This window comes from Falco cherrug, chromosome 9 (genome assembly GCF_023634085.1).
Source record: "Falco cherrug isolate bFalChe1 chromosome 9, bFalChe1.pri, whole genome shotgun sequence".
Lineage (NCBI taxonomy): Eukaryota > Metazoa > Chordata > Aves > Falconiformes > Falconidae > Falco > Falco cherrug.
The window spans coordinates 35,588,548-35,612,523 of NC_073705.1; the positions used below are offsets into that span (position 1 = coordinate 35,588,548).

The window sequence follows — 23,976 nt, forward strand, 5'->3', positions numbered from 1 at the left end:
GTGCATGCAGTGTTGGTTTTGTGGTGGTTTTTTTAAGGTAGTAGGACTGTTTGGCTTTAGAAATAATACCATTCAAGTTCAGCAATCGTACTTCATCTCAGCTTCCAATAATAGGATAAAGAAGTATCAAAACTTCACAGTAAATGTCTTTCCTGTACTTGATCAATGGACAAATAAAATAAGCATTTTGGATTGCAAGGTTTAATGGGAATCACTGCAAGGAAATTAACTAGCGCTTCTACTAGCTACAAATATTAAGACAATGAAATGAGCTTACTTACTGATGCCTATATATCCAAAGATAGAGAAAAATGAAAATATGAGAACAAGGCAGATTTAAAACTAAGAGCTTAGTTCCATTTCATTTGCTATAAACACCAGATTAAGAAAACAAGACACAAGGCAGCACTGCAAATGAAAGATGACTGTCTTAGGACAACTATGGACAAGAAATATTGTACTAAAATTCATAAAAAATGTTATTAAAAGTTATTTCCTAGATAATAATTCCTACGGTATACCCGTGCCTTGAAATCAAATATTTGACAAAAAGAAAAAAAGATAACTTGTAATTATTTTTACTGAAGTATGTTATTTTCCTTAAAATCCCATGGATTTTCATTTATCTTGTAATGATTTTTACTAGTTTATGTTTAATCTGTTTCTTAGCATGATGGATATATCTTAGCTGTATGCAGACATCTGAGAGAAAATATTCTCAATATGGCATGTTTTTTGGTGCAATGAAAACTAGTCAAAATGAACACAGATCTAAGCTTCAAAGTCAATAGTGCAGATCTGTGAATTTGCACCTATATGTTATGGTACTAAAACATAAAAAAACCTTTGCAGGTAAAAGCTCAGCGCAGTGAGGCTTGTTCTGGATTTAGCATAAGGTATTCATCAGTACAAACTACATACTCATCCACTGGGATATCCAATTTCCACAGATAATCAGCTTTACATCACTGCCAGTAAAATTAGTAGAAGGGAATCATTAATTTCAGTAGAACGTTAAATGCAAAAGAAAGAGGAACTTTATCCAGCAGGGCATACCACTGTATGTGTAAGTGTACAGATGTGATCTCATGTGGTTCACAAGCAGAAGTGCTCACATTCAAAAATGCGACTATATGCTACTGTCAAAGATACGATTTTCCTCCCTTCCCACCCAAGCAGTAACGCTTCACAAAGGCAAAAGCCCTGGGATATTCTTGCTTCAAGTATAGCTCCTTTGTTTACAAAGAAAAGCTCAGGCTCCGGCATTATTTCAAACACAGAAGCTGGACTCAGATGGCCAAGGGTTAAAGCAGCAGTGATACACTCTGCCGTGCCTCCTTAACATTTTATAAACTCAGTCACAGCATCTGGAAAATTTCAACTTTCTGAGCAAAACAAACAATGACTGAAAATAAAGCAGGAGTTGGGCAATCCTCACCACAACCAGCAGCTTGCTCTCTACCTGCCTCCAAACATATGCTCTTCAGTGTTACTTAGTTTTAAAATATAAGCATAGATGAGTAAGTGTGGCAAGCTTATCAACAAAACAACGCAGTATGATAGGAATATTAATTGGCTATTCTCTGCTGTAATATTTCCATACTGAGAGTCAAATTGTTGTTGGGGTCCATAAACTTCAGATGTACAGAAGCATGAAAAGGTAAGCATCTTTGCAATATTTTTATTTTATGAGCATATAATAGGTAAAATATATATTCACTGAACTGCCAGTGGTTTCTCTGTTTTGATAGTTCCTTTATCTTTCATTTCAACATTGAAAAAGTTTCAAATTTGCAAGAAAATAACCCACTTCATCCAACAGAGTATTTCGTACTATAGCAAATGGGGCTTTGGGGCAGCAATTCCATCAGATGTGTTTAGTCAATAGCTTTGAAACACGTGGCACGCTGGCCTGGATTTGCAAAGGCACTCAAGGCGCCCAGTCCTGGCTCACCTGGGTAGCAACGGCTCTTGCTCTAGAAATAACATCTGCTTTTTGCCAACTTAAAACCTGTTAAAAGACTCCCCTATGCACTACAAGAAGTCCCCATTTGCAGGTTAAATTATTTTTTCTCTCCTTACAGAGTCGGCCTATTTATTTTCTGGATGTTTGAGAACCCCAAGGAGCTGAGGGAAGACTCCTTCATGAAGAAAAGCCTTTTTGACCATAGTCTGCATGAAGCGGTAACCCCCGGAAAGTGAATCATGGCTTCAGTGACCAACAATTTTCTTGATGTACCACAAGGAATACTTACATGGTGCTGTCGCCAAGCTCTTCATAGAGGTTATTGGCAGTGCTGCTTGCTGGTTTGCCGGCTGGTAAAGCCATCTGGATTCTCGCAGTCTTCGCACATTCAGCCTGTCGTCTTTGGTAAGCCATGGAGGGAAGGAGAAATACTCATTAGAGACACTCCATAACCTAACATATGCCAAGATGTAGAGATTTCTATTTTTTCCTGCAGTTTTCAAAACATCCCTGTACCTTATCTTCTTCAAAGAAAAGTAATAACATGGTAATCTTTTCCTGGCTTTTTCAGCTCTTTGCTCTCTCTTGATGGAATCCCAGAGCTCCCCCCGGACTGAAACCTCCTAAGCAGCAGTGTGTCCCTGACAGAGCAGGGATCTCCTAGGAAATAACGTAGGTGCTGCCTTTGACCCTGCTCTCATTAGGAGGTTTATCTATTCTGGCTGCCCAAAGACTAATAGTGGAGATAGTAATCTCTTTGGTCAAGTGCTTCATTCAAGTGCCAATTTTAAACTGTGATTTTAAACACAAAACAAAGTCTCTGGCAAAGTTTACATTATCACTTACAGCTCCTTTCTCATTAGAGTTGGGTGGGAATTTTCTGTCTCCACAGTTTTCCTGAAAAACCTGCTTTTTAAAATGGTTAAATTCACTATGAAACACATTTCTGTTCTCTAACTAGAAAACAAACCCTGTGGTCCCTCCTCATGTGTGTAACTGGGGGAGAGCCACTAAGGTGACATGACTGATCTACCTCGGTTTGCTTTTGAAAGTCAATACTTGATCCTTCCTAGGGAAGCCTCTATGCACTCCAGCCTGACATGCTTGCTGAGGAATACCACACCCATGGAAATACTTTTCTTTGCAGGAAACAGGCAACGTCCTGATCTAGGGTACCTTTAATGTGTGCTAGCATGCAACAATGATATACACTCAGTAGCCATGTAAATAACTTTTAACCTCACCGGTTGTTCAGAAGCAAGTTAGAGTATAGGGAATAACTCTTACTGAATGTCAGGTACCCCCTCCTCTTAAAAATAAAGACTGGTAGACTGTTGGTATTCCTATACAAGCTGTTAGAAACAAAGCTGAAAATAAGTACTTACTCCTTGAATCTGTTTTGTTATGCAGACAAAAAAAAAAGATAAAAAGGCAGGTTAAGTCAATTCCATTTGCAACCATTGTACCAAACAGCAAACGTAACAGGAATAATGAAGTAGATGCTACTGCATTATTCCACACAAAAAATTACAGAATTAATGTTTTTATTTACATGTTTAAAGAATCATAACTTCCAGAGCTGAACAGTATTTAGCTGCTATTTGTGATACTCTTGAAACAATTTTGCAGTTGGCATAAACGTGAATTACAGTGGGGAAAACCGCTTTGGGCTTACAGAAAACAGCTCCCTGCCACATGTACATACACACACACACAAAGAAAAGTAAGACTTGAAAACAGGAATATACCTTATGATTTTTTTTAACAGATGGACTACTAGGGATACATTTATGTAACTGTTTTCTCCTTTTAACATGTTTCAGGAACACTACAGGAAACATCTTCAGTAGTGAAGGAGTATTATTTTGGTTGCTACTTAGAAGACACTGGTCTTTTGTGATTAGGAAATAATACATTATTTACAGTTAACTTATGGGGCTGTATTGGATAGTATATTTCAAATACACTATTTTATAGCAAAGAATAACGATAACTTCTGGCTTGTTTACAAGTCATAAAGGTAGGCACCGAACTGCACTTTGACAGTGAAAATTTTATAAATTAAGTAAGTTTTGAGTAACTATTATTTTTACAGAATTTAGTAAGCTGATCACTGATACGGAAAGCACTGAAAAATGGACCTACTGCACATAAAAAGTTTTAACAGTGAGAAAATCTAAACATTTCCATTATGTATGACAGTTACATTTATCCCGCTATAATCTCTACAATCAGTGGCAGACTGGAGCACCTACTTTGCCAGAACGTTATCAGGAAAAATACTGAAACTCCCTTTGAAAAGGAGAAAAAAGGCTGTAATGCAAAAACAAACCATAAAGCTGAGGATAGTGTTTGGTGTTGATATTAACACTAAAATTCCTTTTATTTTCATTGGCAGTACTCAGTGATACGTTTTTCATAGAAGTACAGTTTATTCACATTAGTCTCCTATAAATCCAACTCCAAGTCATACTTCTAGACAACAAAAATGTGAATTTTTTTATGAAACAGCAAATTCCTTAAACTTTTAAAAGAGATTGATAATCTAACAGATGTCAAGGAAATATAGTGCTGTCAGGTTTCTTAAAGAAACAGGCGATTCAGATTACAACAGTAACAAAACTAATTGTAGGTTTAAGTGGTTTAGTTGTGTTTCACTGGAAGCAAATTTTATATACAATTTTGGGAGAAATAAAGCAGCTTTGAGATGCACTGCCATGACAATGGTGCAGAAGCTTGTCAAGCTCTTTCATACTCCTTTAAAAGGACTTCTTCCTTGGACTCAAATTGTTTGGAGAAACTGAGATGTAAATATAATCCAAGGAATGCGCAGTAACCACCAAGAAATGGCTATCCCTGGCTGTTTTTCTGGTGTCACTAAGGACACTAAGTAAAGTGGTGTCAGACAGGAAAGTGGTCTCAGTCAGGCTGTTGTTTTTTCATGTAGGATAGGCTTTTTAAATGATGACTAACATACTGCTTTGCTAACTCCTAACTGCAGCGCAGAAAGGAAAAATGCACAGGTTAAATCTCTCCTGGTGTATTGTACCACATTACATCCACTGCAGCATTCAGATTGTAATTGCTTTGCTGCAATACATGTATATTAGCTCTTCCATGCCCTCTCCTCCCACAGACTGATGCAACACTGCAGCGGGAGTCTGCAGAGGCACTGACACTTCATTGCCCTCAACACAATGAAGGGAGCAGATGCCAAAGCATTTTACACAGAAACAAAAAAATCCATCAGGCCTCTGGGAACTCCTTCCTACATAGTCCTGTGGAAGAGAGGTTTTCCATGATGAGGGTGTATTACATTCCAGCTAGTTCACTAATTTTAAAATGAAGATAGAAAGATATGGAGGTACAGACCGATATATACAGAAGTTGAATATAGCCATTTACGGGGGAAGATGCATGGAATTATTTATATTTTGATTTTGTAATAATTGGTAATTCTTTGAGAGCTCAGAGGATGCATGTGGAATTAGAAATCTTTCACGCGAAGAAATTAAAGAACAAATACAGAGACTAAGTCCAAATGCATTGATTTTAAATGAGCGGGCCTGAAAAGGCTTAGTTGAGAGGAACTTGTTAGTGATGTTGATCTTTTAATTAGTCTAATAGCCTAATTATTTAAACCTCTTGAGTCTGTAAGAGGTGAGTGGAAATATCAAGGTTGTCTCTGGTGTATGCTGCTTTAGATAGCACTAAAATGGCACAAAATCAATTCTTCATGAAACATTTGCAATTAAGAAGCATACAGTTAGGGAAAAAAATAACTGTATTTTGGGATTTAAACAAGAAAAGTTGAGTCCTCTTATTTTGCCCAAGCTACACAGTTTGTTTACTGACTTTTTAATTTTTTTTTTTTTTTTGGTATGGCATTTAGCTCTGAATCTACACTTGCGTTTCAAATATCTGGCTTTTGATCTTGTGTTTTGGCATGTATTCTAAAACAGTTATTGCACCACAACTTCAGAAAGAATAGCAAGATGCGCTTCCTGTGCATTTTCTTTTTTCATGCGCAGCACACGTCAAGCATTAACCAACTCTTGTAACGAGAAGGAAATTAAAAATATTTCTCTGTATAATAATTTCCTGGCAATTAAGGATAATTTTCAAAGCAGTTCTGCTAAGAAATGCAGCATCCCTTCTACAACGTTGCTACCACAAAAAGGAGGAGGAGTACTTACTGTCTGTAGCTGACCATAACTATTAAGATAGCCGGCATACAGCAAAGGATGATTATGACAGCCAGAGCAAGTAACGCGCCTTCTGTGTAGCCTAAGGCTTGTGCCTGTTTCTTGACGTTTGCTACCACGTCTGGGGTGCGGATCTCCAGGATGCGTCCCCCCTGCCCCAGGTATGGCTGAAACTCTTTATTGATATCCAGCAGTTTGCCATCCAGGAACCTTCAATGTCACAAAAGAAAACTATTACAGTCAAGTTCATTAACTGTGTTTGAATTACTGCATAGCTGGGTTAACAACTGTGGTCTGATAAAGCACATACCTCTTCTTTATGTACTTAAGAATATTAGTAATTCCCTGTAATCCCTATGTCAGTGATAACTCCAAAGTACTTGATACCAGAACACAATTTAAACACTGAAGAGGAGGGGGGAGCTGAAGCTTATCCTAATTTCTAGGGGCAAAAAGATTTCCATGCCATTGACAGCAGCCTGGAAAATGGCTTGCTTTGTGCTTTTTCCTTCAGTGGTCTTTGCAGAGGATTGGCTAACCTGCACACATCCCTAAAGACCACTTTGGCCTAGATTCATGATACTCCAAAAGTGGGTAATTTTTAGAGGACTTTCCTCAGCTTCTTAGGGAAATTCTTTGGCTGGAGGGATAGTCTACTGTTTGTTCCCTTTTGACTTCCCTTTCAATATTAAAAAGAAAAGGGATTTGGAAAAACTGCACTTTTATTAATCCCACTCCCTTCCCCCCAGCTGCATCATTTCTGAACCTCATTCTCGCATCTGCTCCATCTAGTTAGCCTCCATGTCTCTCCTGTTTTCTTAGACTGTAGTGCTGATACTACATATTGAATTATTTGAGTAAGACTTTCCTCTTAGAGCATGATGGATCGCAAGAGGAAAACACAGAGGGACAATGATCAGATGAACTCATCACCAGTGGGAGTGAACATCCGAGTAGCTGAAAGATGTGCCCTCTCAACATTTGGCACTGTGCTGAGGGAGTTTATTCACTGGCTATCTGACAGCATACTCTGACAGTGCAGGGATGGACACAACATCTCCATCATGACAATTTTTGGGCAGAAGCTGTAGCAGCACTCCTGAGAGATGCAGGAGAATTGTAACCAGGAAACCAATAACACTTTGGGAAATCCTGCATCATCTGTACTGTTCCTTAAAGTCAGATTGGGGGTCACAAAAGATGACAGACAGAGATTACTGTAAACTGCCTCCCCTTTCTTTTTTTGACACCTTTTCTGTTTTTTTTTCCACATCTCTCCTATAAAGAGAAGCACTAATTGCTTATAATAAACTATAATTTTAACTTCAAGGGTTCTCCAGATTATTACCAGGTACCAGAACAATCTTGACTAATGTTACTAATTACAAGAACAACAGGCTATCTAGACAGCTATCAGAAAAACACTGACTTCAAGTAGGCCTACAAGGCACACCATACAGACAGTTAGGTCCTAGGCAAAACTAGGGCATTAGCTAACCAGGAACCATGCACTGCTGTCACTGCTTGCAGCCTATAATCCTGTCCATCTTCTGTTTGTGCATCACCTACAAGAAGGACGTGGAATGACATAGTTAACAAGCAAAGGACAGGAAAAGTCTGAAAAAGGAAATGCAGTGGAAGAAATTCAGTACCTGATCTGCTAATTGGCAGTTTAAAGACAGGTAGGCAAACGTAAACCCTAATCAAATGACCTCATTTCCTGTATGATGTAAAATTTTCTTCTGATTACTTTTTGATAAGAAACAGTATGTTTGTGTCATGGTTTAATCTCAGCCAGCAACTAAGCCCCACACAGCTGCTTGCGCACTCCACCCTGCTGGGATGGGGGAGAGAATGGGAAAAGTGAGAAAACTCATGGGTTGAAATAAAGACAGCTTAACAAGTAAGGGAAAACCACACAAGGAAGCAAAGCAAAACGAGGAATTCATTCACCACTTCCAATCTGTAAGCTGGTGTTCAGCCATCTCCAGGAAAAGTAGCACAGCCACTACTGTGACAAACACCATCACTCCGAAAGTTCCCCCCCTTCCTTCTTCCCCCAGCTTGATACGCTGAGCATGACATCATATGGTCGGAATATCCCTTCGGTCAGTTGGGCTCAGCTGTCATGGCTGTGCCCCCTCCCAGCTTCTTGTGCACCCCCAGCCTCCTCGCGGGTGGGGCGGAGCGAGAGGCACAAAAGGCCTTGACACTGTGTTAGCGCTGCTCAGCAGGAACGAAAATATCCCTGTATTTTCATCACTGTTTCCAGCACAAATCCAAAACTCAGCCCCATAACTAGCTACTACAAAGACAATCAACTCCAGCCAAATATATCCCAGACAATGAGCAGAGTTTGTTAAAGAAGTTTATTTTTGGAGTTTGAAAAAATATTTTGGCCAAGGCTTTATTTGAAAAAATATACTAGCCAAGACTCTAACTTCTAAAGGAAAATAAAAATTCTTGGATCACTTTTGAAGAGAGGATTGACTGTCTCACAAGCTGCCAAGTAGTAGGCTCCAGCTATAAAGATCAAAGTAGGAGGCACCCATTAGGATGGAAGAGGATCTTGCTGGCTTTTAGCTACCGCAGAACCCCAGACCCTTACATTTACAGTGTTTCTCCTGCAGAAAGGAAGTCAAGTGAAAACACTGACATAAAAAAGCCCAAAAACCCAACAGCTAAAAGATACTCTGAAAGGATTTCTGCATATAAACTCTGCATGTCTAAAGAAATCTGAAATAGATTTTATTATCTTAGTCTGATCACAAGACAGAAATGACACTCCCAAAATAACATTCTTAAAGGGTGTTAATTTCTTATAATTAATTTCCTCTCAAATTTATTTACTGATAAATCCTTATAGCATTGTTTGTGCCTGGATTTTTTTAAACTTTGGGGAGAATTCATTCTGATCTCTGTGTGTAACATATTAGCTGGATCTCATAAAATGCAGAACAATTCATCCCAAATGATGAAATGGTGCTGGTTTCATAGTACTAACATACTAGCAGCAGTGGCCACTTACAGACCCATAAAGACCACAAAAAGCAACCCAAGGTGTTTTGAAGAATTTCCCTTTGCACTAGTGTGCTCTGCTAATATTCACAACCAACTTACTGATTTCTTCTGCAAAACATTTTCTTGGTATTTGAGCAAAAATCCGTTTTTACAGCTTGAAGACCTGCAGTGATGGTTCACAAGACATAAACGGAGCTCTAATTCTTTTGCTGTACGCTAGATGTCACTGGAGCATGTTACATGTCCTTTGAGCTCGCAAAGGCATTCAAGTAGGACAGCATTAAATCTCTGGATGATTTTAACAATCTCTCAGTTAAAATTCTATTAGCATTTTCTTGACAAACCCTGTTTTAACAGATTCTTAACTCAACCGTGCACATTTACTCCACGATGAAACATGACACATTATGCAAAAGATTCAGACAGGATAAAGCATTTTATTTTTAATGGTGGACATTTTCCACTTAATACATGCAGGAGAAATCTTCTGGATTCAATGGGTTTTTATGCTCCAATAAATCAAACCCTCTTTCATATAAAAGATAAAAAAGGAGGCTGATCATTTTGGTCTGTAAAATTATCTAAGTCACCTCAAAGCCTTTTAGGAGTTTGCGGTAGAGGGAGGAAATAACAAAGCACAGTTACTATTCAGACCCACTTTTGATGTAACCAGACAGATTCCTGATCAATAAAAATGTCGTGTTATCAATCATAACATTCTCAAGGAAAAGTAAGAATCACTTGTTGTGTATCAGTCTTACAAAGTATAGGATAGGGAAAAATCAGCATGACTTGAGAGACACATGGGTTTTCCTCAGCTGGCAGTGATGAAGACAGCACGGCTGTTATGTCCATGACTTCTAAATCATGTCTTTTCCAGCAAAACATTTTGCTTGAATGCAAATATGTGGGATTGGGCTACTCATTTGGGACTTCTGGATGTGAGGCAGCCCATTTAAAATAGCCTGGTAACCAGTATGGCGCAGTCTGTGCATGTGCTGTCACTGTGCACATCTGCAGTAATCCAGCATATCCAGAGCACACTGCAGCTCCTTGAATCTCTTCACTTCATAAGCGACTGTTGGACATGACTCGACGTATTGGAATAACATTTCCCAGAGGTGATTATGGGAGCCTTAGACATCAGCTTTTGTTTAGTGGGGTTTACTTGTAGAAATTCAGCTCTGTAGCTGGTCATGAGCGTGACTTTGCTCAGCTGCTGATGGGCATGAGCCATCTTGGCTCTCCTTTTCTCCCAGCTTCAGTGTAAAGCCAAGCGCCTTTGGGACCCCACCACCACTCTGACTTGTGCCTGGCTGCCAGCACCCACCAGGGTGTCAATGGTGATATCTGTCTGTACCCCAGCAGCACTCCATGTGCAAAGGGGAACAAGTCGCTCTGCTCTACTCTGTCCTCAACTTACCCCACATTCCTCAAAAGACCTTTTCAGATAATTGTTTTCATAGAGTGAAATAAACTCTGTTAAAACCAGGTTCTCTGCTATGCTTTATAAGCAGAAATGCAGGAGAGTGCTCCCAAAAAGCCTATTTAAGAAAAGCCACAGGTATCTTCCAATGAATAATTATTTTTTAAGTTTTGTTAAAAACACAGCCGGCAGAATTCATGCACTAAAACTGTGCTTTTGGTACAGTTCTCTCTTCTGTATACATCACAAAATTTTTGAACACTTGAAAAATACCTTGGCTAAATTTATATTCCTTATTGCTAATGAAGTTTTTAAAAGAGGGGCTCCACCTCTTTCCGACATTCTAGGCTTTCTCCCATCATAACCAGTTTATGAAATGATCCTTTCTCCTATTGATCTCTCTTCTGCTAGGAACTGGAGCAGATTCCTAGCTGGCATTATTGACTGTGACTCCTGGCAACCTCTTCGCAATGAGGGGGCAACCATTGCTACAGTGTCCTGTGACTGTAGCAGGAAGTACATTAAGCCATCCCTCTGAAGGTCAAAACTCCAGGAATGATGGTCACAGAAGGAATTTGTTTGTAGGTTTGGGTAAGCACCTGAGCTGAGCCAAATCTCTTGAGGTTTACTCACTTGCTAGCAAAATTTTGTTAACTTCTGATGTCAAGGTAAAAAATTCTTACATCATTTTTCTCCTTTAGTAAGCTGACGCTTACTCACCTCTACCCTAAAGCCAGGAAAGCATTCCCTGGCATTTTGCTGATTTAAATATTTAAAAGCTTTTGAAGAGAGAAAGGGCGGGGGTGGGGGGGGTGGGGAGGGAAATAAAAGAAAGGAAAAGCTGAAGCACACCGGGCATTTCAATGAGGTTGCTTCTAAGCTGATACCCCATACATTTGCAGACCAGGTAAATGAATAACCTTCCCTTCACTTTTGAAAAACTGCTTTTTATTCTATTTTACCTCTGTTCTATTCTGTGTTTTTCACTGGACACACAAACATCCCTAGAAGGATGTTCCTGTATTTTCACAGGGCACCAAAATGAAGAGGGACACATTTTCTGACCACTAAGACAGTCTGCATCAGAAAAAGGTTCCCTTTATGGAGTTGAAAAAGCTAATTGCCTCCATGCATGGACACTAGCTCACTTTCCCATACTGATAATAGACTTGCAGAGAACTTTCCAAGGTGAGGAGTAAAAGGGTGTCAGGATTTTCTGTCAGCTGTCATCACGGTTATGTACATTTCTTGAACCTGGACAGTACCAAAAAATGTCCTTTTGACCTTAAGCATTTCTAATGGAATCCCACTTTGGCCATATTCTAAACTGGCTACGACTGGAAGAAAACACAGGCCACAACGAATTTACAAACTGTTAAAAGTGGAAAAGTAATGATAAAGAGGGATCAGTAGATAGTCTGTGTGTAAGGCAGTAAGATACATATTACTGAGACTAATTTTGGGAGTGGGTTGGGGTACAACAGTTACAGGAATACTGCAAGCAGATTTACTGGCACTTTTCCTTAGGAAAAAAAAAAAGAAAATGGTTATCAGGGATTTCTGCTGGCTTTATGTCAGGTTTCCTTAATTTTCACTTCCACTTTTGAATAAAATTGGGAACAAAATCACAGAGACCCCATTCCGGGAATGATCAGCAGCTCTGGCAGTGGAAAGTGGACACAAACTCCCAGTGCATCACTGAGACCTAAAAAACCTACGACCATGGAGATACCTACAGCCAAAAAACAGCCACTAGAAGGAAGGAGGCTGTATTGCCACCACTCTGAAAGCTGCTGCTGCTAAACAGCATCTAGATCTTTATATTCCTAGTTCAGAAAGTGATGCTGGAAGACTGGACAGGGTTCAGAGAAAACTGTAAGTGATAAAAAGGATTAAAACATAGCCCAGAGTGCAGAGGTGAAGGAACTCATGAAAAAAAATTAAGAGAATGATGTGATCATAAGCCTAGAGCTTGGTGGGAACGAGGAAGTAAAAGCAGCGATTTTAAGCTTCAGTCTAGCACCCAAAATTATAATAAAACTATGACTGAATCTAGACAAATTAAAAAAAAAGGAAAAAGACCTAATTTTTGACAGTAAAAATAATTACTGTGCAATAACAACCAAAGATTGTAGTTGATTGGACTTTCTTGAGCGGTTGCTTTGCTGAAAGACAGGCTCAAAGCAGAATTAGGTTTGGGAGTTCCTATGGTTTTTATTATACTAGGTTAGACTGATCACAGTGATCTTTTCCAACCTATAAACTCTGAATATATGCAGAGCTTTAGTATGCTATAATTCATCTGTACTAAAATAAAAGCTCGGGAGAACAAGCCCTTTTTTAATCACAGTCCGCTGAGATGGCTCACAGCCATTTGATTTTTAGGCTGCTGCTTTGTACCCCATTGGAACAGTCTGTCCAAGATAAAAAGCAAACACAAGGGTGAAACACGTGTGAAAACCCTCGAAAGATGGTGGCTGTGTTAGAAAAAGAGCCTGTTTTGCATTTTCATTGTTTTAAATCATATGCATAATGCTGAAACACAAAAGTACCATTTCTAACAAAATGATTCTACAGCCATGTTGATGCATTGGCAGCTGCATGGGTTGAGATACTAATTTTGTTTTAGAACCTACCTGCCGCTAGTGATGACTCAGAAAAACCATGTAAAGAAATTACCTTGCTTTCATTTCCTTAATCACATAATCTTTGGCTTCTCTTCTAACGCAGGCAGAGAGCAGTTACTGCTGACACCCAAAGCAGCAGTGTGCCAGAGTGACATCCCACCCGAGCTCTGCCAAGGTGCAGAAGCCCAGACAGAGTGGTACCCTACCAAACTGCTCTGCTGCAGTGACCAGAGCTGGCCTGTTCACAGGCAACACTGTGAGTATGATGAGTTAATAAAAAGCTGTCTCTTATGTTTCATGTGACACTGGCATTTAACTGCTAATTTGGAAGTTGATTGAAAAGGCAAAACAAATTATGAATATAAGTGTCCTGTCTACTACTGCTCATCTCCTCTAGCAGCTGGTGAGATGGGCCCATGCAGATCTGTCTGCTCATCCCACTGGGCACCTGCAAGCACTACTGATTTCCTGCACAGAGATGTACACCTGGGTCATGCCCCAGTATCTGTTTTAGACAGGGTGCACACCAGCTCTCTTCCTTCCCCTTCCCTTTCTTCTTCTCCTTTGGTTTCCACAAAAATGAAAAGAGAGAGACAAGCTCCAAATGGAAACTGCAGAAAGCCTGAAGGTCAACAAATGGAGCACCAAACCCCTTGCTTGGAGATCCCAGAGAAGTTTTGGTACATAGAAAGTAAATTCCTTCAGAGGAATTTAAAATGGAAGCTCCTCCACAGGGTGGACCAAACATATTACAAGCTCTCACAGCCACAATGTCTAAATTACATGAACTGGGGCCATTCAGCTCAAGGGAATGGACTAAACCTAGTAAAGCTGCACATAGGGTAGAGGTGCAGGGACACGCACCAACTGCTTCAAATAGATTTTTCTGTTCCTGTTATGTCGAACCACTTGCTAACAGAGACAGACCAACAGGCTTCCAAACAGTCCATAGAAACATAGGAAGAAGAACAAATAATATACTTACTTAAAAAGTTCATTCCTCATTATAGCTCTGTTTGTTTGTGGGTCAATTGCGTAGACCATGAGGTCAGACTTGGTGTAATCCTCTTCAGAGTACCCATCCCCAAATCTCCGTGCACCAATGGATTCCACCACAACTGTCGCACCAGGAATTTGATCTTGGACATAGCGTTCCAAAATCCTAAAGATGAGATGAAGCCAGAAAGCTGCAGTGATTTATTTGTGCTGATCAAGACTGACAACAGCTCAAACAACATACTAATAGACAAAACCCACAGGCTTAGAAGGATGGTAACCTTCAGAGCACTTTAAAAAAATCTCTGCTCCAATATAACCTCTTAAATGCTGAACTCTTGGGAAAAGCTTAGCAGTGTTAGGAGAGGTCATCAGAAATAGTGTCCTTAAGTCTAGATCACTCTATTTATGACATCAATTGAGTTTTAAATGGCTCATGGGAAACACCATCTATATTTCACAAAAAAAATCCCTGCCATCCTTTTATTAAGCTATATGACTTTCAGAACTCTTCAATTCCAGCCTTACACAGGGCGCATACAATAAATTTTCACCCACAGAAACTACTACTTCAACCATTTTCAGTAGGATATTTCATTTGGTCCTCCAATACTGCACAACATATCAGGTGCCAGAACACCTGCTACTCCAAAAGGCATGAGCAAGTTGTACAGCCGTAAGAAATTTGGAATATCAAGCTGACATGTTTACCACGGGAAAAAAATAAAATAAACCGCGTAAGTTCTACAAGCAGAAGACAGACAGGTTGATAGAATTCAGCAGCAGCTATGCCCAAGATAACAAGGCCATAACAGCAATAAACCAAAACAAATCTGTTCTTTTTTCCAAACAGAAGGATTCATTAGATGCTGCCAGAGCACAGAATGGCACACTCTGCAGATATGTATATAAATTGAAATGTGTCAACGCAAGAGATAAATGCAATTCTAAGAAATTAAAATTTATTAGATAAGGTGATATTTACTGGTCATTTTATCAATTCTTGTCATGATCAATTTTCTTTAACTTTATTACTGAATATTATACCCACTTCATTTTTATTTTTGACAACTGAATGTCCACAGCCATCTTAGTATGCACTTTTGGAAGCCTTTGTTCTAAATTCAAAATCTCGTATTTTTTCTGCAGTTTTTCATGCAGAACCGTTTATGGGAGAAGTCTTAAAATGTGACGTTATTCTTAAAGTATTCAAAAAGGCAAAGGTAGAATGGCTGTTTCTAGAATGTTCCTCCAAATAAACAAACAAAAAAATACTCATGCCTATGCCAGGTTGAAATGCCTTCAGCAGCACAAACTGATAGAGAAAGGACCTCACTGAACACCTGAGAAGTTTCTGCACAGATAGCAAGCACACCTGTACCTCAGATATGGAGAGTTTATGCAAAGTTACAAACATAACTCACTATTGCTCTAACAAGCTGCTTTAGAACAGACAAGACCTGAATAAAGTTTTTTAAAAATATGTTCTTTTCCTTCCTCCTTGTTTAGTCCACTACTCTAGTGGGGCCTATGAAACTTGTTGAGTACCTGTAGCAGACTGCTTCTCTGTATCTGCTGCACTGTGCATCCAATGAAAAAAGGAGGTTTACAAGTATTACAGCTCAGCTGGATGACCTTCAGATTCTGTGTGCAACAGGAGAATTGGTACTCCCACCAAGACCGTAGCTGGGGCTGGCAGCCAAGGTGGCGGGGACCCCAACTCTCCCAAGAATGGATGGAGCCAGAAGGAAAATGGAAAGCTGCTCAGACACTGCCATCAGAAGGGCTTTCACCGTGGCTGTTGGGCAAGGACAGAACACAGCTCACAGAAAACGGGAGGAGCGTCTTTGTATACAGACAGACTTGCTAGTGGTGTGATGAGGCTTCCAAACGGACTGAGAAAGGCTAAGCTGAAGCCAACGGAGAGTTTTACAAACAAAGGCATAAACCCAAATATCATCAAACCTGGATAGAAGGGCAAAGAAGTATGGAGAAATAAATAAGAGAAGCTGAAAGTCTAAACACTCGATCAGATCTATGAGTTATGTGGAAATACACATCCTTCTGAGCTAATTTATATTATCAAAATTTCAAATCAGAAAGCAATAGCGGAGTTAGGAGGCAAAAGGAGGGGAATGGGAGGGAACATGCTGCCTGATATGTCAAGGATGCACTAGGGTGAAGAGGAGGATAATAAAAAGTCCTCATAAAAAAGAACATCAATGGCTAAGTCATCACTTGTTTTAAACAAAATCTTTTGCAGTTGCTGAGGTGACATTTTGCTGCTGTTTTTTTCTGACACAAGATTTTCAAAGTAATGCTGTCAAAGCAGTATCACCATGTCATAATTTTTCAAGACCACTGATTCACATTATCCATCCAATTTCTCTGCTCTTTGTGTAAAAGTTTAGCATGCCCTTAAAACAGAAGCTTTTCCATAAGATTTTGAAAAATCCAAGTCCGGCAGACCCAGGTCCTAGCCTAGCAGTGAATATATATATATATATACACACACACACACGTATACCCATAGTGCGGAGACATTTTTGTAGGATAAATAAAAATACAGATCATCTGACACATTGCTACTTGACTGGCTTCCCATAAACAAGCACTCCTGTTGTTTGCAGATATGGCAAACCCTACTCATCTCTGCTTCTGGCACGCACGTAACTGGCAGCGAGGGAGATAACCTGTCACAGAAGCCTCAGTTACAATAATTCTCCCAGGTAAAATTTGACAGAACAAATCTGGGATATGCAGATTGCTATAAAAAAACCATCCAAACATTACATGAATGTAAGTGACTAAAAGAAACCATAACCATCTTTAGAATAGCATTTTGCACAAGGATTCAGATAGACCAAATATATAAAAGATTTACCTTCCTAATTAGAATACAATAATCTTCTGTTGCTGCAGGGAGGGGTGATGCGTTTGTTTCCTTGCACAAAACTATTATTTGATCCAAGACAGAAATGCCCTGTAAGGTTGGATTTTAGAACTGGTAACAACATTCCCTTTTCTCAAAAATTCCTGGTATGGCTTTTGCTGAAATCCATTGCCTTAGAGAATACTTTTGCCTAAAATGTGACTAAAATTTTTGACTATGAGAAACAGGTACACATTGCAGCCATTGGCTTTCACTGACATTGCAGGAAACACCACAAAGTATAGTGGAATGACAGTAGTATTTCATCTGAGGCACACAAATTGCAGTGTTTAGGTCCAAATATATAATAAAAATGTGCTGAAGACTGAAAAGTAGCAATTAAAGAATGCACTTTAAAATAGGGCAGTTCCCTGTAGATTTATTTTAAAAGTAATTCAGCTCAACTTGTGATGCTGAAAACACTGTAGTGTTTTAAAGCTCTACTGAAAGTGGCCACTTGCTTGTAGTACTACCCCCAAGAACCAATTTTTAAAATGCATACTTTTAATAACAACAGTGTCTGCAGTTTTACTGTATTTATCAGCAAAATTTAGCTTAAAATTAGTCTGTCACTTGTTAATGTGACAACGGTAATACCATCCTCCTAACAGCGGTGTAATGAGGGATAGAACCAGCAACTTTAAGAGGCAACAAGACTTCCCTACTGCTCTTAGTTCCATTTTAGCTCTGCAGACATAACGTAATGAACACAAATACTTCCCAGTGCATCTTCATTATATATTATATTGCTTTCCAAATTCTCATCAGTGACACCAGTGAAATAAACAAAGGATAAGAGGATTTTCATTGTCATTGAGGACATAACATAGCCCTAAATATCCTGAAAACTCAGAGAGAACTTTTTTTCATCTTTACATGCAAAAGAAACGGAAAGGCAAAAAAATACAGGTACAGTGGTTTGCTGAGCTGTCCCTTGGCTAGTGGCATTCTGCTTCCCAGAACGTTTCTTAACACAGCAGACCAAAACCCAAAATCTGGGATAAGGCACGACGTTCCTGAGCCACACTCAGCACTATGTCCATGGGCTGATACGCACACCTGAGGCATCACGCCGCATGGCAGGGCAAAGTTGCTGCACCCTGTTAGAGGCAGAGAAGGCCCTAAATTAAGGGGGTGCACCCTGGCACCACAGCATCGTGCTGCTTTCTCTCTACAGTTGCATGAATCTGGCATGCCAGATGTGTGCCCCAGCATGTGACAGATCCTGCTACTGGGAAAGATGTAAAGGACCACTTAGAAGCTTCTTTGCAATCTAACCTGAACGTTCACACGAGTCAGTTAATTCACCTCAGAATAGGAGATACGGGATCAGCTGCACGAGAGCCCAACAGCAATGGCAACTCAACTAGACTAACAGTCATCGTCTAAGATTTGGAAAGTCAGCAGCAAGGTTTAATGACCCTCCATTGTCCCTGATGGAAAAAATGCATGACACAGCCTGAAAGCGCACTACAGCATCCCAGTAGTTTTATATCCTCGAGCTGAATTGCAAAGTTGTATGCATATCCTCTGAATCAGCACACGGGCAAAAGAAACAATTCAATCTGCAAAACATTTTAGATCCTCACCACTGCCTGAGATTTAATTACTGCACAATCTTCTTATCAGAAAATTCTATGGGAAAGAAATGTTTCAGTTCTTTAGTAATTTGTTAGCCTGCTATGTTTCTGAGTCACATAAAAATACTTTTAGGAAATGGGGGGGGGAGGGGAAGAAGATATTCTATTCTTTCTTTCAGGACTCTGAAATAACTGGTACCATAGCCTTATAGGTGCAAGTGTTTAAGACTACATATCCTGCATAACCTTTGGCTCCTCCACTGAAAATTCTATCTCCCCAAAGTAACTTAGAATTAATAGCAAATTCATATTGTAGGTAATTGAAATGCAAGCAAATTTGGCAACAACGCACAGATGAGAGAATTTAGCTCTGCCAGTACAGACTTTTCAAGTGTTTCATTTAACCTGAGTACACTGTCAATTCTGCTCAACTTCAGCCAAATTCTGGCTGTAGTGAGTTTTCGCATGGTTAGTAATTGACAATTAAACTGCTGGATTTTCAACTTTATTTTCACAGATAGGTAAGGACCAATTCCAGCCCCTCCTGTGCAGTTGATGATAGCTTTGGGGGGGTGATGCACTTGGGCCCCAGCTCCCAGATGCCTTATTACAACATACGTAGAGCACAGGAAAGGTTATACTACGGTGGCCTCTGGAGAGATGCTAAGCTGCTTTTGAGTTGCAAACACAACTCAAGAAACCCCTGCTAGTCAGCTAAGGCAGCCTGCTTTGTGCTGCAGTGTAGAATAAAGAAGCCAGAACTAGAGTTTATTCCAAGCCTAAGACTATTCCTTCTTTAAAAAATAGCCTTTTGACAAAGTTTATTTCTACTTTTATATCACACACAAGGCACGTGTCTAGCAGGCAGGAGCACCACTGAGCCAATTTACTCTGCATATAATAACATCTAAATTATTTAGAAAACAACCCTGAGACAATGTCTTTATACCTACTTACCCTAATCCTATAAAAACATATTGGATTGCACACCATAAAGGAAATTTGCTTTCTTACATATTGCTAAAGTTTCTTTTCTTCTTTTTGTGCTCATCATGCATAATCCTGTCCTCCAAAAAACCTACACGCACTCCAACTTTCAGTATAATTTTTCCCAGTCACAGAAGGAACATTACGCTACATTCACCCGAAGAGTAATACACAGAGACATCTTGACTTTGACCCAGAAGACATATCTTCAGATCTCAGCACAAAAGGGTTTTTATTGCAATAGTAAGCAATTTCAGAATAAAGCAGAAGTTTACAGCTTTATCTGAGAAGCCATGCGCTGCATTACAGCACTTCAGAGAAAATCCATTAACAGAACAACATTCAGTATTATTGAGAGAAGGGGGGAGGAGGAGATCGCTGAACCGGTGCTTCCCAGCTGGCAGTGGAAGTAGCAAGTGGAAAAGCTGGAGATGAATAAGCTTTGGTCTCTATTACCTAACTTAATAAAATAAAGGTAGCTGACTTATTAATCATCCTGATTACACCAGAGGGAGGCTAAGATCAGCTACGAAATGGAAAAGGCTCTGTTAAACACTGTACAAAGCGAGAACTACAGGATGTGTTCTCCAAGCAAAGGCAAATGTAGGGTGGATATGAAATATGATGCAGCCAGTTGGTGGCAAATGTCCCTCTAGTCTCATTATTGATTTATTTACTAATTTTGCAACATAATTCAGAATGAAACATTACAGTGCCGAGATATGAAAGGGAAAACGGCAGAGGGGAGGTGGACCGAAAGGCCAGGAGCAAAATGAACCCATATAACAGTGTCAGAGTGCGCTGAGGCAAAGAACAAGGCAGTTATGGCAGTACCTGTGACTACAGAACATTTAATAATGGGGAGGAAAGTAAGTGCTAGCTGTGAAGAGTGCTTAACGGCAAGTTCACTGCCACCACCCCAATACACAAAAAGTTCAGTCACCTGTAATTAGGCTTAATTCAGCAATTACATGGCAAAAATCATAAAGCAAGGAACAGAACGGTACTTCTCCTATGGGAAAATTAACAAGTCTGAGTGATTTATATATTGCATCTACATCCAGCAGGGCAGACATGCTCACTTTCGACCAATTCATGGACCGAGGAGGAAAAAAATCCCATTGGTGCACTAAGGTTGAATATTTTAATACAGTCAAGAGTCTTTCAGAGGCACTGCATTTCCAAACAAGTATTCTTAAGGCAGCCCATCCAAGAGATCCTTGTGTCTGGCTTTACTAAAAGTACCAAGAATGCTGGAATCACAGTGATGCCTGATAACACCTCATTTCATTATACACAGTCACATCTTGATAAATATGGTACACTTCAGAGACATTCACTCATCCTCCCAATTACTGAGCATACCGACATTCTAACAAAAAAGAAATAAAACACAACGGTATACACAAGTGCCACGTAAAGCACTCAGATCAGCTGTCCCTTTTAAATGCCACCAACTGGCTTCTGAAACTGAGATTAGAAAACATCATTTGCTATATTGTCAACAGCAAAACACAACCGAAGAGAAATCATCCACGTTCTGAAACACTTCCCTGTGGAAGAGAGGACTGTGCATTCCAGCCCCTATATATAAAATTTATTATCTCGTATACTATGATTGTACATAAAATTATATACGATGTACAATGTACATGTGATGTATATTATGATATATAATTTACAGCAATATATATTGCTATAATATATGACGTTTCTTTTAAGTAGACCACAGCTTCTATGCAGCAAAGCAGAGCAGACACTTTGAGAAATTCAACTTTATATGTTAGCAGGCTGAACGCTTGTATTCCAAAACACTCACTCAGTATATCTCTGAGGATCAGCACAGGATTTTACATTTGGATTTTCTAGTTGAAAACTGACTGGTCACTTCTACATGGCATTAGAGTTTTTGAATGTGGATTTTCCTTAACTATGGAACTGCCCCATTCTTTTATAAGCATGAAGGTATTAAAGGACTGCAGCCTATAACAGGCCAAAATACACATGAAGAAAAGTTCCCTGGAACATGTGCTATTTCCAGTAATTTTTGTCTTGAAAGGTAGGGAATAACCTCTATTAAGATACGCACGATACACTTGAACATCCAGAAGATCAAGTGGGTATCCAAGAACATCTGCAACTGGATTCCATTTCCAGAGGCAGGTCTGGACAGGAGGCTGCATGCACCTAAATTCCTCAGCCCAGGACAGTGAAAAATGCTAGAAAAACACAGAGGGAAAGCAGGCTCTAAAGCCCACAATACGCAGCTAGCACAAGCATTTTGGGATCTCTACCTCTGCCCCAATCTGGCACCACGACTTGTCTGTAATGAAGTCAAAATACAAAAAAAAAGGAATTGCCATGAAGACCACACTGAGAATACAGGAAATTACAGAAACTTCTCGATGTGGGAAGTCAAGATTTCAGTGTTTAAATATTATGCTTATTACATTGCTTTATTATTAAATAATAAAGCAATGATCTATTGTGGTATCTATGCAGATTTATTGGCAGTATGAGGTGATTCCATCAGACTCTCTTTCCCCAACGAAAGATTCCTACACCACCACTGGGAGATTTTCTTCATATGGACGGAAAAGAAGCTCTGTTCTTTCCAGGCTACTTTTTACTGGAGGAAAGAAGAACATGGGAAATCCCATTTCATTTTTGAAACTGAGAGGACAATACTCATATCATTCTTCCACAACTCCAGAGCAGTCCAAGTGTAGCTAAATGTGTTTTCCTTACCCACCTGATTGGCTCAGAAAGCATACACACTTCAAAAACTAGTAGCAGTACCACTAAAAATGATGCCCAAATGGTTTGGGCTAGCTCTAGTTCGGGAAAAGAGAGTTCCCTAAGCAGCATTGCTTCCATTTTGTAGGCTGTAGGGCAAATCCAGCCTTTTCAAGAGAAATGTCTATGGAGTATTTCAGAGTACTCATTTTCAGCTGCTCCATTACTGTTTCAGAGAAAATGATTTGCCATCTAAAGAAGCACTTAATTCACAAGACATTTCTATTACCTACGGGATGAGAGAAACACAAGTCTTCCGTGGTAATGAGGCGTATCTAATTTCCGCTAGAGGTTTAACTTTCAGTCACGTGAAAACCAAAGAACTAAATGCTCTGAGCATGAAGTTGGCTATTTTATTCTAGTTGAAATGCTGTTCCTTGCCCAACAAACTAAGCACTCACAAACACTGCTTTATTTAAAGAATACCGTGTCGTCTGCCTTCACCAAGTTTTCTGAAGGAGCAGAACACACACTGAATTTTCTACTAAGCCTCACGCTGTTTTCTCTGTCATCTTCTGTAGCGGACGTAAATGGACCTATCTGAACAGACATAATTAAAGTGGGTGAGAGCAATAGCAAATCTGACATTGATGTGCAGTCCAGAGGATATGAAAAGCTTGTTGATGAAATTAAAGCAGTTGGAGGAAACCCAAGGTGCTTACTGAATGACTGCAAAGGATCACAACACTATCACAAATGTCAGCTGAAGACATACCCATTGTATTCCTCAAAAAGCCCAAACTTCTAAGCCAAATAGACAGTGATGTTTTAAATCTTTTCTTCTATGGTATGCTTCCTTTATTTGGACCATTAACCAACATACATCTCAGGGCTCTGCTGAGTAAGCCTTTGCAGTGTGGAAGAACTAAACTATGTATTTCTTAATACCTTGTATCCACTCTCAAGTGAAAATTACAGGCAGCTGAGGAGAATCTGTAACAACTTGTTCTCCAAAGTTGTCTCTATCACTATTTATTTTATTGTGAAAAATCACTACACACTTCCCTAACATTCCCCATCACCAAGTATTGCAATTGGTATTAAATACTATATTTTTCAGAGATTAATATTTATTATTACTCCAGTGCCAAAAAGAGAGGAGAAAGAGCCGAATAACCTCTGTAGTGCCTAATTTAGTTAATGATACAGTCTTTTAATCTGTTAATGAATTATACAAAGTGTTCTGATTTTATAAATTGGTGCATGATTTGAATGGTTCAGAAACCTCTTGGGGCAAAAGTACTTTAGCCTGAGAAGGTCTCCAAATTATTTGGTTTCCCTTTACACGTGGTCGTATCCTCCACATAGTGCATGAAAAATCACAAATTCCTATTATTTTGTTTGTATGTCCTGCATGAATTATTAAAGCCTTTACAAAAACATTGAGAGCGCAATCTTTCAAGCTTCAGGAGGAAAATCCAAGAAGTTTGAAGATAGCAA

The 23,976-nt window shown here is 39.4% G+C and overlaps 1 protein-coding gene across 8 annotated transcripts in view; it reads right to left on the reverse strand.

Moving 5' to 3' along the window:
* The window catches only part of PCDH15 (protocadherin related 15), a 443,471-nt gene that overhangs the window by 20,666 nt on the left and 398,829 nt on the right, over positions 1–23,976 (reverse strand). For all 8 annotated transcript variants that reach the window (XM_055720578.1, XM_055720583.1, XM_055720580.1 and 5 more), the window contains 3 exons: positions 14,231–14,407; positions 6,163–6,381; positions 2,256–2,366 (listed from right to left, as the gene is read on the reverse strand). In XM_055720578.1, coding sequence (XP_055576553.1) covers positions 2,256–2,366; positions 6,163–6,381; positions 14,231–14,407 — 507 coding nt within the window. The remainder of the gene's footprint in view (positions 1–2,255; positions 2,367–6,162; positions 6,382–14,230; positions 14,408–23,976) is intronic.